The sequence below is a fragment of the Watersipora subatra genome, chromosome 8 (assembly GCF_963576615.1).
Source record: "Watersipora subatra chromosome 8, tzWatSuba1.1, whole genome shotgun sequence".
Taxonomy (NCBI): Eukaryota; Metazoa; Bryozoa; class Gymnolaemata; order Cheilostomatida; family Watersiporidae; genus Watersipora; species Watersipora subatra.
This window is the reverse complement of record NC_088715.1, coordinates 46,709,725-46,723,616: the sequence shown is the minus strand read 5'-3', so window position 1 is coordinate 46,723,616 and position 13,892 is coordinate 46,709,725. Positions and strand designations below refer to the sequence as shown.

The 13,892-nt window shown below is 36.2% G+C and overlaps 1 protein-coding gene across 1 annotated transcript in view; it reads right to left on the bottom strand.

Annotated features, from left to right (window-relative positions):
• The window catches only part of LOC137401502 (4'-phosphopantetheine phosphatase-like), a 35,168-nt gene that overhangs the window by 11,548 nt on the left and 9,728 nt on the right, over window positions 1-13,892 (bottom strand). The window contains exons 5-11 of the mRNA XM_068087883.1: window positions 8,757-8,897; window positions 8,256-8,361; window positions 7,144-7,331; window positions 5,883-6,044; window positions 3,758-3,913; window positions 3,536-3,648; window positions 902-989 (exon numbers count right to left, since the gene is read on the bottom strand). Of these exons, the coding sequence (XP_067943984.1) occupies window positions 902-989; window positions 3,536-3,648; window positions 3,758-3,913; window positions 5,883-6,044; window positions 7,144-7,331; window positions 8,256-8,361; window positions 8,757-8,897 (954 nt within the window). The remainder of the gene's footprint in view (window positions 1-901; window positions 990-3,535; window positions 3,649-3,757; window positions 3,914-5,882; window positions 6,045-7,143; window positions 7,332-8,255; window positions 8,362-8,756; window positions 8,898-13,892) is intronic.

Sequence of the window (13,892 nt, the reverse complement as noted above, 5' to 3'; positions counted from 1 at the left end):
GATATAAAGACATAATAAACCAATAAATCGAACTATGGATCTGAAGCTCTTTTATGCCATGATGTTGCATATAGGCTGATAACTTCAGTTCTACTGGTTAGAACTCCAATTTTTTGTGTGCAACTTGCTCCTAACATATTTTTCTGTCATTCTAATATGGTATTAAAGTTTTATCAACCAAGAAGTTGACAGGTAGTAGCAACCAAACATAGACTTTTCGATTTCCAAAACATATATCAATTTGAATCTCATCCATAACATATCCTATAAGTTAACTTATTAGGCCTATATTAGCACCAAATTGTAGCTAAAAGTGTTACCATTAAGTTGCAAAAAACTATTTTAAATTATCTGCAATACAACATCGTTTATGCCAAATCTAATCCAACTCACTTGATTAAATAACATGTGTGAAAATTAATTAGGCCTGGCAGGCGGTCAACTGGAAAATAATTAGGGTTGACAGGGTTATTGCCACCATTTCAGATGACGAAATTAATACATTAACGGCATTAAATGCTCTCTGCCTTAAAGATGTTCTCTGCCCGAAAGATGATTTTATGCCCGAAAGATGTTTTTCTGCCCGAAGGATGCTCTTGGTCCGAAATGCAGAATTCACCGAATGAGAGTGCAAAAGGCAAAATATAGGCGAAATTAGCCTCGCTTTGCTTTTGGTCGCTTAAAACTTACCTTCTCAAAATTTGGAAAAACTAGTTAAAAATACAGTGCCACGCTCTATTTGAATGTCACCTCTAATAAAACGTCGCTATAGGATTGAGAAATACAGCGCCATGATTTTTAAATAGAGGGTTCACGGTATTTGCGAAGTACCATTAGGTAGACTTACTTACTTTGAGGTATGTATACATTTGTGTAGTGGCTTTTAGATAGACTCCCTTACCTTGAGGTATATGTCTGTAAAATGGGCATTATGTAAACACTGTTCCCTCATATCCAACAGACTTCTCACGGTCAGAGAACCATAAGCACTGCAATATATTCAGTCTGAGATCATAGTAGCATAGCTCAGAACAACGAACAGCTATGCTGCCTGAGAATCTACATATAGATATATACATCTGTGTTTGTCGTTTGTCTGTCGTTTGTGGGTTCAATGATAGGGATAAAATTTAAAGAAGCAAAAACACACTTCGCACTGGATTTGAACTCAGAACCTCCAGGCCTGCAGGCAGATTTTATTTCTACTAAGCCACATGGGCTTAATGTATTAATTGTGCACATAGTTATTACACTGGTTAAGCTACGTGTAATAACATTGCATGATGTTTAAAGTCACACAAGCTGGCTTCATGGCTCTTATTATAATAAAGGTGCGTTTACACTGGCCGACACCGACTCCGATTAGGTGCCAATACCCTGACTCAGACAGGTACCTCCGACATTTCACGTATGGGTGCCGACACCGACTCCCACTTTACATTGCAACGATCAAACGATTTTTGTCGGTACCAACAGCCAATCACAGCGTTTCGCCGTTCTGACCTTCACCCGACCACGCGAAGACGATTACACATAAAAATCAACGCGCTTGATGTGGAAAATTATATACTAGTACTACACTACTACTACTGCTCCTACTACTACTGCTAGAAGCAACTACTGAATGCCAAGCAATGAATGAATTATGAAGCAATGAAAATCCGAGCAAAGAACTGTACGTGCAGTTCTTTCGTCCGAGAAATTATAATAAATAAAATGAATAATGAAGAAGATTGAATGGTGAATGTATATTTGTGGTAGTAGTAGTGCGATGGACGCCGGGCCAACACTTTACACTTCTTGTAATTATTTGTTTGTATATATTTTATATGTCTGTAAATATTTTATTATATGAGTTGTCCTTTTTATTCTCTCTTTATTGCCTTTTTATTGTTGGCCTTGTTACTCGTTATGCTATCAATTGTCGTCGTTTATGTTGTCATATCAACGCACTAGCGGGCCTAATAATTGGCCATTTAAACATTGCTAGCCGGTGTTCTCACTCGGTCCCGTTAGCCGGAACGGGCAATTTTATTGTATATAAGGGAGCAACGCTCACTTAGTGGACAGAACAAATGTCCGTACGCTCCTCAGCTAGTGAATTTCCTTCGCTAATAAAACATTGAATGAAATCACATGCAATTTATTTCTGTATGACATAATCTAAATCGTGCCAAGTAAGGGCCGGCAAATTTCTTGACAGTTGTATTTACAGTCGTACTAGTAGTAGAACTAGTAGTAGTCGTACAACTGGCTATTCACTTTTAATTAATTTAAATTAAAGAAAAAAACTTGATTTTTTGGTACTCTCGTGTTCACATCGTTGCTAGCCATGCTGGTTCACTATTAAAAAGAGAACGAGGGAAAGTTTAATGACAGTCTTCTAGCCTCTTATTAAACCTAGCCCTTTCGTTTCATAAACTTAGCACTGTCATTAAAGCCTAGGCTCATTTAACCAGAGGCTCCTAGCTTCTGATTGGCTGATGAGTGTCCGACTTGTCGGTGCAACCGGGCACTGCTGGGTAGCTCCGACACCGACTTTCAGATCGGTGCCGACACCGATTTTTCTGTTCACACCTACCGACACCGACTCATCAAATTTGTCTGTGCACGACAAAATCGGTGACAAAATCGGCCAGTGTAAACGCACCATCAGTTTAACAATATACTAGTTTAAGTTAGTCAAATTAGCCTATTTGCTAATTTTGTCACTGGCTAATTAGTCAACATAGCCAATTGTGCACATACTACACCGGTTAAAATAAGCACACTTGAAGCGATTGCAAAAGTCCTATTAGTTATTACTAGCATGCTTGAAGACCATGATTACATGAGAGATAATGACACGTAACATAACGATTATAAGCACAATTTTACACATGGATTTTATTATAGTATGTCATTACTAGCTTAAGTTACTAGCTTAAATCCATTGGGGAAAGAAACTTAGCCAATGGCAACTACATTACCTGCCACTCTTTATAAGCTACATTAAACCTTGAGCGAATGTGTGGCATTTGTTTTAGCTATGCCTTGAGCTTTCAAATATTTGAATTATTTAATAGCTGGATACAACGAAGTAAACAAATATATTTAAAATTTACAATAATGAATGTTAATGTTACATATGTTTATTAAAAATAAATGTTTTGAAGAAAATTTTTTTAATTACCTGTGTATTCATCTAGTTTACACTGAAAAACAAAAAATTGTATGTTGAATGATAAAATCGCAAAATATTCAAAACACCAACCTGATGATCGGAAGCGTGGGAACAAGAGGTAAGTAGGCAGTGCGAAGATGGGGACAGAGCACTTGATTCAAACATGCCTTTTCGAATGAGTTAATGAATTCAACACTGCCCCACTCAAAAACACAACAGCCCTAGCTAAACGAGATCTATCTCTATTTCGAACATAAAAAAAAATTTCACAAACTTGAACAGATTTGCGCCACACAAAAGCGGATGTCACAGTAGACTCACACCGATGAGCAAATAGTAGAGACAAAATAACTGGCAGCTATAAAGACTCACGTTGGATTTTCTGAGAGATTCGATAAGATGGAGAGATATTCTGCTTTAAAAAGCTCCGCTCTTTCCTTAGCTCCTGCTACCAGATCTTGACTCTCTATGGCCTTTTGAGTGAACTGCAACAAGTGATGATAAAATTAACAAGTGATAAGCTGTCACAAATGAGAATAAAGGTCACGACAAGCTTGGAAGTTAAGAACACCTGTGCTAGTAAACGTCAGCTACCTTTGGAAGAGAATCTGTAAAACAGGCAAGCCAGTACTCTCTGGCGTCACCATCCTGCGTAAGGTCAACAACATCTGGATTGTAGTTGCCTGGGTCGGCGAGAAAGGGAAACTTGACCAGTGCGGTTGGGTGACGACTAATTTGGAACGCCTCAAACTAAATAACAGAGTCAAAAGCTATGATCAGGACAAAAAAAGGGGTCATTTTTATACTGTAGTTGCTACCTTGTTGTTTTCTCAGAAACACAAATCAAATTTAAAAAATATATTCTGCATGTTATGGTGATATTTTAGCTGAGTTCCATCTTGCCATCATTAGCTTTACTACTTTGAAGGTTATGGTTGAAATGAAAAGATCAAGAGGGAATATATAGAACATCAATGTTTCAGAAATCTGAAAGACATAATCTCAAACGAAACAATTGCAGCTTTTTAAACTGTGAAGCGCATCACATGAACCAAAATAGGAATACTGTCTGAAAACCTCTATCAGGGTTTTATTTAGTGGGCGACTAACTAAATTTAAATAGCTTAATTTAAAAATATTTATTTTTATACATAATAGTTTCCAATTTGTATGTTTAAGATTAAGATTTAAATTAATAAAACTGAAAAAAATGTGAAAAACCTGAATCAATGGTGAATATGGATACAAAAAATATGAACTGTGTATTACTGACAATGATTTTAAAATTGTTAAACGAAAGCACAGTGATTGCCCTGAACATATTGGAAACTTATTGGAAAGTTCAAATTAGTAAATAAATTTGCTATCTATAATCTAGCAAAACGATACTACTTTTAAAGACTTGAGAGAAAAATTTGAACCTTCAAGTAGTGATAATCTTTATATACTTTGATATACGCAAAAACTAAATTTGAACTGTCTCCCCTAGCCTACTCTTTAAACAAAAGCATGCTTAAGATCCGCTGACTATGCAGTTTTACTTTTACCTGCGCAATTGTTAAGAAAACCAGTTTTATTAATTTTACATGCATCATTTATATAATATTCTAAAAAAAATGAGTGAGAATAATAAAAATTTCTCAAAATCCAGAATTTTTTTTAATACTAGCAAACCGGACCTACAATTATTTTAGCATACGAATTTATCGACAACAATATGAAATTTTGACGACTATCCGTTTCAATGTATGAGCCAATTTCTATCATACAATATCCAGTTTTTCAAAACATTGTGGGTTTGCAAATCAGTAAACATGCACACAGTCCTCCTTCACATAGTAGGTTGATCAATAATAAATGGTACACCGCAAGTACAAAATTAGTGAGAGTGGTAGTTGCGGCAAAAATACTAACGCTTTTTTAGAATTAAAGCCATTATAAAATAACATAAGCAAACATCTTGCAGCGAATTATTTAAAAACATCTCTGAAACCATTTATTAGTTTCAGGAAAATGATAAGAAGAAAAGAAAGCCTAACACTGGTGAAAGTGAAGAAGCTGTCATAATAATCAAAGATGAAATAATATAAACAATTGGTATGAAAACAAAAGCATACGTATAACAAGTTATGTTGCTTAAAAAGGAGTATGCAGTACAATTTAGACTACTCTGTAAGCGTGTCACTACTTGTGCGCTGTTCATCTCCTCCACTAATAAGAATACTGCCTTTATCTTGAGGAGAAGTGACAATAAAAACCTCTTTTTATTAATTATAAATAACTATGAATAATAATAATTATTTAATATAAATTTTTCTACAATTTTCTTTTTGCCTAGTTTTGTCCTAGCTTTAATACTATGTTAATTACATGAAGTTTCTACCAGCATGTTTTTAACTCGACAACTAATTAAATGGAACACAATGTATTATAATAAGAATGGTTGCTTCAACATAAGACAATTTTGATACACGAAGTAGAGCAATATAACAGATTAAGTTTATACTAGGGGTTTAACTATATCCCTATTACTGTAGTACTAGAGCTCACCAATGACTGGAAGATCAATCCAACCTCTTACCTACTTCGTTCATATTGAGTGCCCAAAAAAACTAATTCCACCTGCCTCACTAGATTAGCTACCTAAAAAAATAAACAAAATACCTGACTGACTCCAAACAGCTATTAGTACATAGCCTGAGGACTGATAAACACCTACTGAATTAGTACATGTAGCGCGAGGACTGAGAAGACCTGAGCTGGCTGGGTAACTTTCGCCCCAAGAATAACTGACTATATCTTCTTCGTCAGCTCCCTTGAGATAGGCTCCTATAGCTCCCAGATACCCTTCATGTCTCAAGAACATGGCCTTAACTTTGCCCTAAAATACAGAGCATAGCATTATTATAGCATTATTCTTAAGCAGCAAAGGAGACATAGCTGAAATGAAATGATGAGAAAAGTGGTAAAAGGAAGGTCTTAATTTTGGGATGCGTAAGATATCCATAAGGTTGACATCCAATTTTGGTTTTCATAGCGAGTAGGGTTATATTTTGATTACCTAAGCATAAGAGATTCCCATGTACAAGCATTTGAACACCAACGATTTGAAAGAAACTGAACATATTTTTAGCGATGTGGGAACAAATCTACTGTATGAGTATCGAGTTGCAGAGGCCTTGCTGACAGTTGGCATGTGAATGCCTCTATAATCAGTTACAAGCATCTTCATCAACGATGATTATGCTATCTGCACGCTGGTCATATAAGAAATATGATCGTTAAAAGTTGAAGATGTTACTAGATTAATCTGCTGACCTACTTCTACTCAAAAAAATAAGTAGGGTTGTCTACCCTTTACACGAAGCCTTCACAGAGACATTTGACAGTTGAGTTTACATATAACCGGTTAACAACAGATAAATAAATAAACTGAATTATTACGCATGTTGATACGATGACCATGAAACTCCACAAGTTTAAATCTGAACTCACAGAAAATAGTAGTAGAATTTATCTGAAATATCGACATGTTTCTATCATTTGTGATTGTTTTTATGTTTGATGTGATCTGACTGCCCAGATGTTTGAAGATTAAAATCGAGAATATCGAAGCAACAGGTTACCACATTATCACGTAACATAACCTCAGGTTAGCATATTGCAGTTAAAACGCTCAGATTCAAACAAAGGCGCGATTATGACTTCTGTAAAAATATGGACAGAATAGAGACACGCAAAGCTGCGACTCTAGCTTTAAAGTTTCGTCTGTTTTTAATCTTGAAACACCTTGGCCGTCAGATCACCTCAAACAATCACAAATTTATAGAAAAATACCGATGCTTCCTGATAGAATCTACTTAGGTTTTGTGTAATTTCATCTTTAAAATACAAGACACTGTACTGATTCCAAAATAATTTTTCCGTTCACCTTGTACTTGGCTTCACCTAGCATTTACCTTTGCTCAGTGGCCACTTACCTTCGCCCAATAGTTTATAGCGTAGGATATTGCATCCATAGTCAGTGAATGACCTCGAATGAAAAAGCCTCCAAAATACATTCTCTGAATACTGTGAACTTCAGCCTGAAGGCAGGCTATTTGTGCAATATCATAGCTGATGCAGAATAGAAGGCTCTGGGCCATGTCTGCTGGACTGTAGTCAACCTCTGCAAGTGGTAAACTCCACTTTACAAATACGCTGGTTGGTGAAAGATACAGCTTCTCTCAATGGAATACTTCACAAGTGACTTAAAATGCTTCGATGTGGATGCTTAGACTTAAGATATGGTAGATTTCACAAAGTGATAGACACAGGTAGCTAGAGGTTATTGACAGATGCTAAAAGTTATCGACGAGAAAAAAAGTAATTGAAAACGCAGCGATAAGAGTCACACAAAGTCGATGACAGGCACAACAGGTGGATGACAAGCACAACAGGTGGTTGACAAACTACAAAGATTGAAATGAGATTTTCCAAAATACCATCACAGAATTAATAAAATATGAGAGGCTATCATCTCTATCATCGAGAACTGCTATGTATGACCAAATTCCATAAAGCTATTACAGCAAGAATGTAATAATGTGACTGATGATAGAGCAAACATAAAGTAAGTTTTGGTGGAAGCTGTCATATCACAATGGATGTTAGCCAGCCAAGCATAGCCTAATGAACACACCCTCAGGATATGCAGCCAGCTGTATATTAGCCAGCCAAGTCGGACGTAAAAAGGATGGAGCATAACAGAAGAAAGCTACATATAAAGAAAACGCCTTCCTATAAACATTACAGCAGCTATGCCTGCGACTTTACAGTTTTGTATTGTGCTGTATGTATATATATATATATCGTAAACATACTTCACAAAAGCTATAACCACTTATTTGCAAACTGAGAGAAGTTGGTGGCAATCGTAAAGTGCCTAAAATCTAACAAGACCAAATCCTAGGCTGGCATGAATCTAGGTTTCCTGTATACAACCTTAATATTCATTATATTTGTCAGCAGTATTCAAAACTGAAAGCTAATACTTTAACTGTATCAGTTACCAGCAACAACTACATTCAATTACGAATAATACATTCACTACCTGCAGGCTTTGTCACTTTGCCAAAGCTACAAGCAAGTACATCATTAGATAGTCCTAGAGATGCTGCCCCTTCACCTCCATATATGTCCTTGACCAACAAATCTACCTGCAATTCAAACAACGAACATAAATAGTAATGAGATAAGACATGCTTTGAGACAAGATGTTTAGTTACAACAAAATATTGCGATTTCAAAAACTGTGGACAATAGAAAATGACCAATAGTATGGAGACTTTATTTCTACCAAAATCAGCGCTGATTAAAAGCTGTCAATTCGCTTCATCATTTTATTTAACAGACAGAAGTTTTTGTTACTCACTTTACATAGAGCTATTAAATTATGACAAACCGAACTAAACACGAGAATGACAAGCACATCAAACTTTTCTATAAAAGAAATCAACCTTTGCCAAGTGCTACTATTCGGCGAGCAATACTCTAATCATGGTGTAACGGACTATAAGCCTACAGTGGAACTAGGCTGAGCCACGGCCCTTACATTCTTATTGTTTCCGGTAGAGGCGAGATTGATGAGTTCATCAAAAGAACTGACACCGGTGAGACGGGTGCCGAGACCCCAAAAGGTTCCTCCTCCCATACATGTTCCTCCGACCCTGGAATACTTGGTCTCAGATTCCACCTGTGATAGATGAACAAGCTTATGGTACAATAGTTGGCATCACAGACTAGAGACAACAGGAATCATGATGTCAAAAACTTTGATATTACGATGTAAAAATCTTCACTATATGAGCCATGCCGAACCAACTGAAGCCAAGCTTAAAACATTAAAAAAGCCTGCCCCATGTTGGAATCAAATACAGATATTAGGCTTCCAAGCAAAGCAGGTTACTATCTGTACCACTCCACTATCTTGTTGCATCATGGAATAATTGTACACATACTTACTACACATGAATATATCTCACAGCGCAAAGGACTGCCAGCATACAATTGAACTACAAAACCTGAAATCATGTCACTCCTCCAACAAGCTCAAATTACTAGCTAGATATCACTTTACAGCAGTAACCTGTTCGATATGTGTATCACTTGTCAGAACCACCTTGATAGTCTACACATGTATAGCTCAGTGTTTGTCTGTCTGTCATCTGTATGTCCAGTTATGGCGATAGAGTTTAAATAACAAAAATCCAGTTCATACTGGATTTAAACTTTAAACCTCTAAGTCTGCCGACAGATGAGCTAAGTCATCAGGCCAGGCGGCTACATCGCTATACAAAGGAATAGTTGTAGTCATACTCACACATCGATTAAAATCCTCATGGTTAAAGCGCTTGGGCAAATATCAGTGGTTATTACTAGCATGCTTGAAAATCATGATTGCATGAGAGATCATTATGTGTATCGGTTATTAGGCTAGCTTCAGACACGACTCATAACATAGTAAAGATTTAGACTAGCTTAAGTTACTAGCTTAAGTTACTAGCTTAAGTTACTCAAATTCATTGGGTAATTATTTTATTCATTGCATTCATCTAGTATTTTTACAAGAATACATAGTGTAATGTTTAACTCATTCCACAGTTATAATAACAAGAATGAAGATTATAATGACATACAATATAAAAACCATCGCGTTATCGAACATTATCTAACATAACTGAACTATATGTAAGAAACTAAACTAACAAAGTCCTAATCAATAAAGACAGGTATATTATTATTCCGCCTTTATGCTAGAGTAGATGACGGAAAGTGCAGCCTTGTCGATGCAGGGCTCAAATTATGGCTAAGTTTATGTAGAGATGGAGTTACGGACATGTCTTTTTTATCATGAGTAGCCTCTCCACTTTCGAGCTTTTGTTTCTTTGCAACACATTTATTTTCTGCCCTACATTTAACCTTTAGATATCTTCAAGGACTTTCTGTTTGAGCGTAACCCTCCGAACCTTACTATTTTACTACGGAATTTTGCTCGTTCTGACCAAATTAATTAATGCCTAAATTTTGCCGACTCACACTCTGGTATTTCTGCTGTAAAAGCTAAAGTTCTTGTCATAGTCATAAAGCTTCAATCCAAAGTCCTTTGGAATCGACAAAAATTCTGCAGAGCAGTCAATGTGTAGTGTAATTCCTCAGAACATTCGCAACGAGTGTTCCGACAAAGAGATCAACAACTAGTTGCATACATGATCAGCCAAGCGATTGGAAACTAGTCAATCGACTGGGGACAATTGCCATGGCTATAGTCAGCAAAGCTGACAGGACCAAAGTCAACACAGCTGAGTCTACATATCTCAGCTCAAAGTCAGCTCGGCTATGAAGGCTAGACTTTGCTCCACCAAAGCCAGACAGATTATCGCTTACGTTTCTAAAGCCGAGTCATGTCCGCGCGACCAGTCGCGTTTGAAAGGGCGGAGGCTAAATCATGTACATGTATAAGGAGCCCAGAGGTGAAAAGAGGGCAGAACATCACCATATGCAGTTACTTATATGTGTTTCAGATAGATTTGCTACAAGCAATAGTATTATCTCTTCTTAAACTAACAAGCTAAGCTTTTCATCAAAAGCTGTGAGATTATTTATCACTTCAGCTAATATAAGCAGTCTATCTTCAAACAATGTTCATTAGCTAGTTTGTGAGGATCACTTGAGAGTCTGCAAGTTTTGAAGTTTTCATCATAAGGAACAACTGAATTAACAGTTAGTTCGTTTTTTCTACTTTAACTACATGTAGTTTTGAACTTTTTAATGACTTTTTGTACACATACTAAAATGAGCTTAATTGTTACCTTCCAAAATGCTATACGATTCACAACAGCTAGTTATTTATCACAACAGCTAATATATCACCTACTTAAATAATAGAGAAAGCATAATATTATTATGCTTTATTATTTATCTTGAGGTGTTGATTGATGTTATAAAAAAGAATCGAGGAGATTAACCCACCAGAAGCTGAGATATAGCCAGCCAAACACAGGTCTACCTAATAACGAATCAGAGAAAAAACCCATCGAAAATCCTGAGAATTGTGACGTATGAAATCGACTTATTGTTCATGTGCCGGAGTTGCGCACCCTTACCGTCATTACGTATACTGATTGCTTTAGGCCACGAGATGTGAAACGCTTCTCGCGATAGTAAAGAATTTAAAAAACTAGTTCTGGTTTCTCAGGAAAACCAAGCAAACATTGTGTGGTAAAGGCAGTTGCCAACAATCCCTTGCCATGATTTTTCAAAACATAAGAGTAGATTTTGACTATTGTACCTCAAATTTTAACTCAGTCTTCACGGATATGCTCCGAAAATCCTCTGTTCAACGAATGGCGCGTGTATAGTCTACATTATACTATATCCGTGAATTGCAGTTTGTTTAGAATAAGAAATGGGAATGTGAATTTTTATTCCTTCATCGTTTTTCTACTTTGTACCTACTGCGGCATTCAGTTGATTTTCATGATTATCGTCACTATTAACCGACTGTAAGTTCACTACAGCCATAATTTTGAAAAGAATAACTTGACCGTGCTGCTCTTGCTGTAAGAAAAGAAAACGATAACTTTTGATTTGATTCTTATATTCATCTATTATCTTATCTATGATTATTTTTTATGATTAACATAATAATCATAATGCATATTATACAAAATAATAATATAACTGTGTATAGAATAAATGATGTAACTAATATAATTTGAAAATTCCAAATGATAACCGAGATTGATTTAATTGATTCCATTTATTATCTATAGATAAAGAAAATCTGAACAGCGCTAAAGATGAGTCTGAATAGGGAAGCCAAGTGGGAGAACAACAAAACTGAGCTGAACTAGCAAGATAGCGAAATATTGCGGAATAATAGATGCGTGTAATTATTTCAGGCTAAAACTAATCTACTTGTCAGAGGGACTGGTTCGGAATTCTCAGAGCAATTATTGTTAGGCCCAATTTGATTGTTCTATACTTCCAGGAATTAAACCAATTAAAATGCCGTGATTGTTATACACTGCGTTTCCATGCCCCGCATAATTCGCAAATTTGAGCCAATCCGCAAGTTATCCGCGTCATGGAAACGGTATAATTTCCTCATAATCCGCAAGCTAAGCGAGTTTTGTGATCCGCAAAACTTTATCGAATCCATCATGCTTGCGAATCATGGAAACAGTACCGATGCGCATGATCCAAATGAAGCGCATTAACGTACCGCACCAGCTATTCAGTTTTAAACATTTTCAGTACTTCTGCTCGTACTTGGCCGGCCAGCTTCAAGCGTTTTTAACTGGTAATATTATTTCATCATTAAATGATGCCAAACAAACCGTTTAGCGACGAAGAAATATATAATATGTTATTGCTAATTGAAGAAAACAACGTGCAAAAACGATCGATGGAAAGGTGCAAAGAAACCAAGAAATTTTTAAAAGTTTAGCAGATCAGCTGGAGGGCAGCAGAAGCTTCGAACAAATTAGAAATAAATGGAAAGCCCTAAAGAAACGCTATTTGGAGGAAAAGAGAGAGTGTTCTAAATCTGGTAAGTTATGTGGTGAAGTATGAAAAATGTAAAAAATAGTTGATTTGAATTAGTCGATCTAGTATAATTATCGTCGTTTTTAAACAGAAATTTGTCATTTTTTTACGTTCACGATTTAACATACATGCATATCAACATCTAAGCTGAAAAATGATGTTATAGCATACGAGATGGGTTAGATTAGCCTATCTACATAGCAGACCTGTAGGAATTGTTGAAAGAAAAACAATAAATGAATCAGAGTGATTTTTTAAAATGAAGCTGGAAATTGCCTAAAATAATCTCAGATGAACTTCTGAAAGGTTATCTATATATTTTTAAATTTCGTTGATTTAAAACTGATCCTCTTAATTTTACGATGCATGTATGTAATTTCCTCAGCCTTCCTTCCAGTCTGGAAGAACCACACATATTACATTATATTATTATATTATATTACATATAACGTTTTGTTAGAAACTTAATGTAAATGTTTGAAGTGCCAAAATACATCTGGATTGTATAGCTATCTATTTGCTTGTTATTCAGGAGCTCCACCGTCAAGCTGGCGGTTTTATGAAAACATGCAGCGACTTCTTGATCATCGACCAATCGCTAATGATGTTAATCCTGGACTTGCAGCGATCGATGCAGATGAACTTCAGAGAGCCGAAGGTATCTATGGAGATGTGAAGTTTATAGGAAGCTCAACATGTTTATGGCTCTGCGCAAACTTTAAAACTTTGTTTTAATTAAAAAAATACACTGTCATAGCCAGGCTATATTATAAATAAGTCGAACTTGATGTTCTTTCTTTAAATACATTACATAACCATCTTGTCTTTGTTTTATTCTACAGGAGGAGAGCTTTGACCACATCTATGACCACATCTACGACTACATCAACGACCACATTAACGACTGCATCTTCTTTTTCTTCTATATCTTCTTTTTGTTCACCTGCTTCTGCATCTGCTTGCTCTGTATCTGCTTCCTCTGCATCTGCTTCTACTGCATCTGCTTCTACTGCATCTGCTTCTACTGCATCTTCTCCTTCAACATCTTCTCGAACCATTCCTAGAAGCGGCTTCTCTCGCAAACGAAGGGCCGAAGCCTCTGATGAAGTATATGAGAAGATGGGAAGATTGCTGGAGAAAA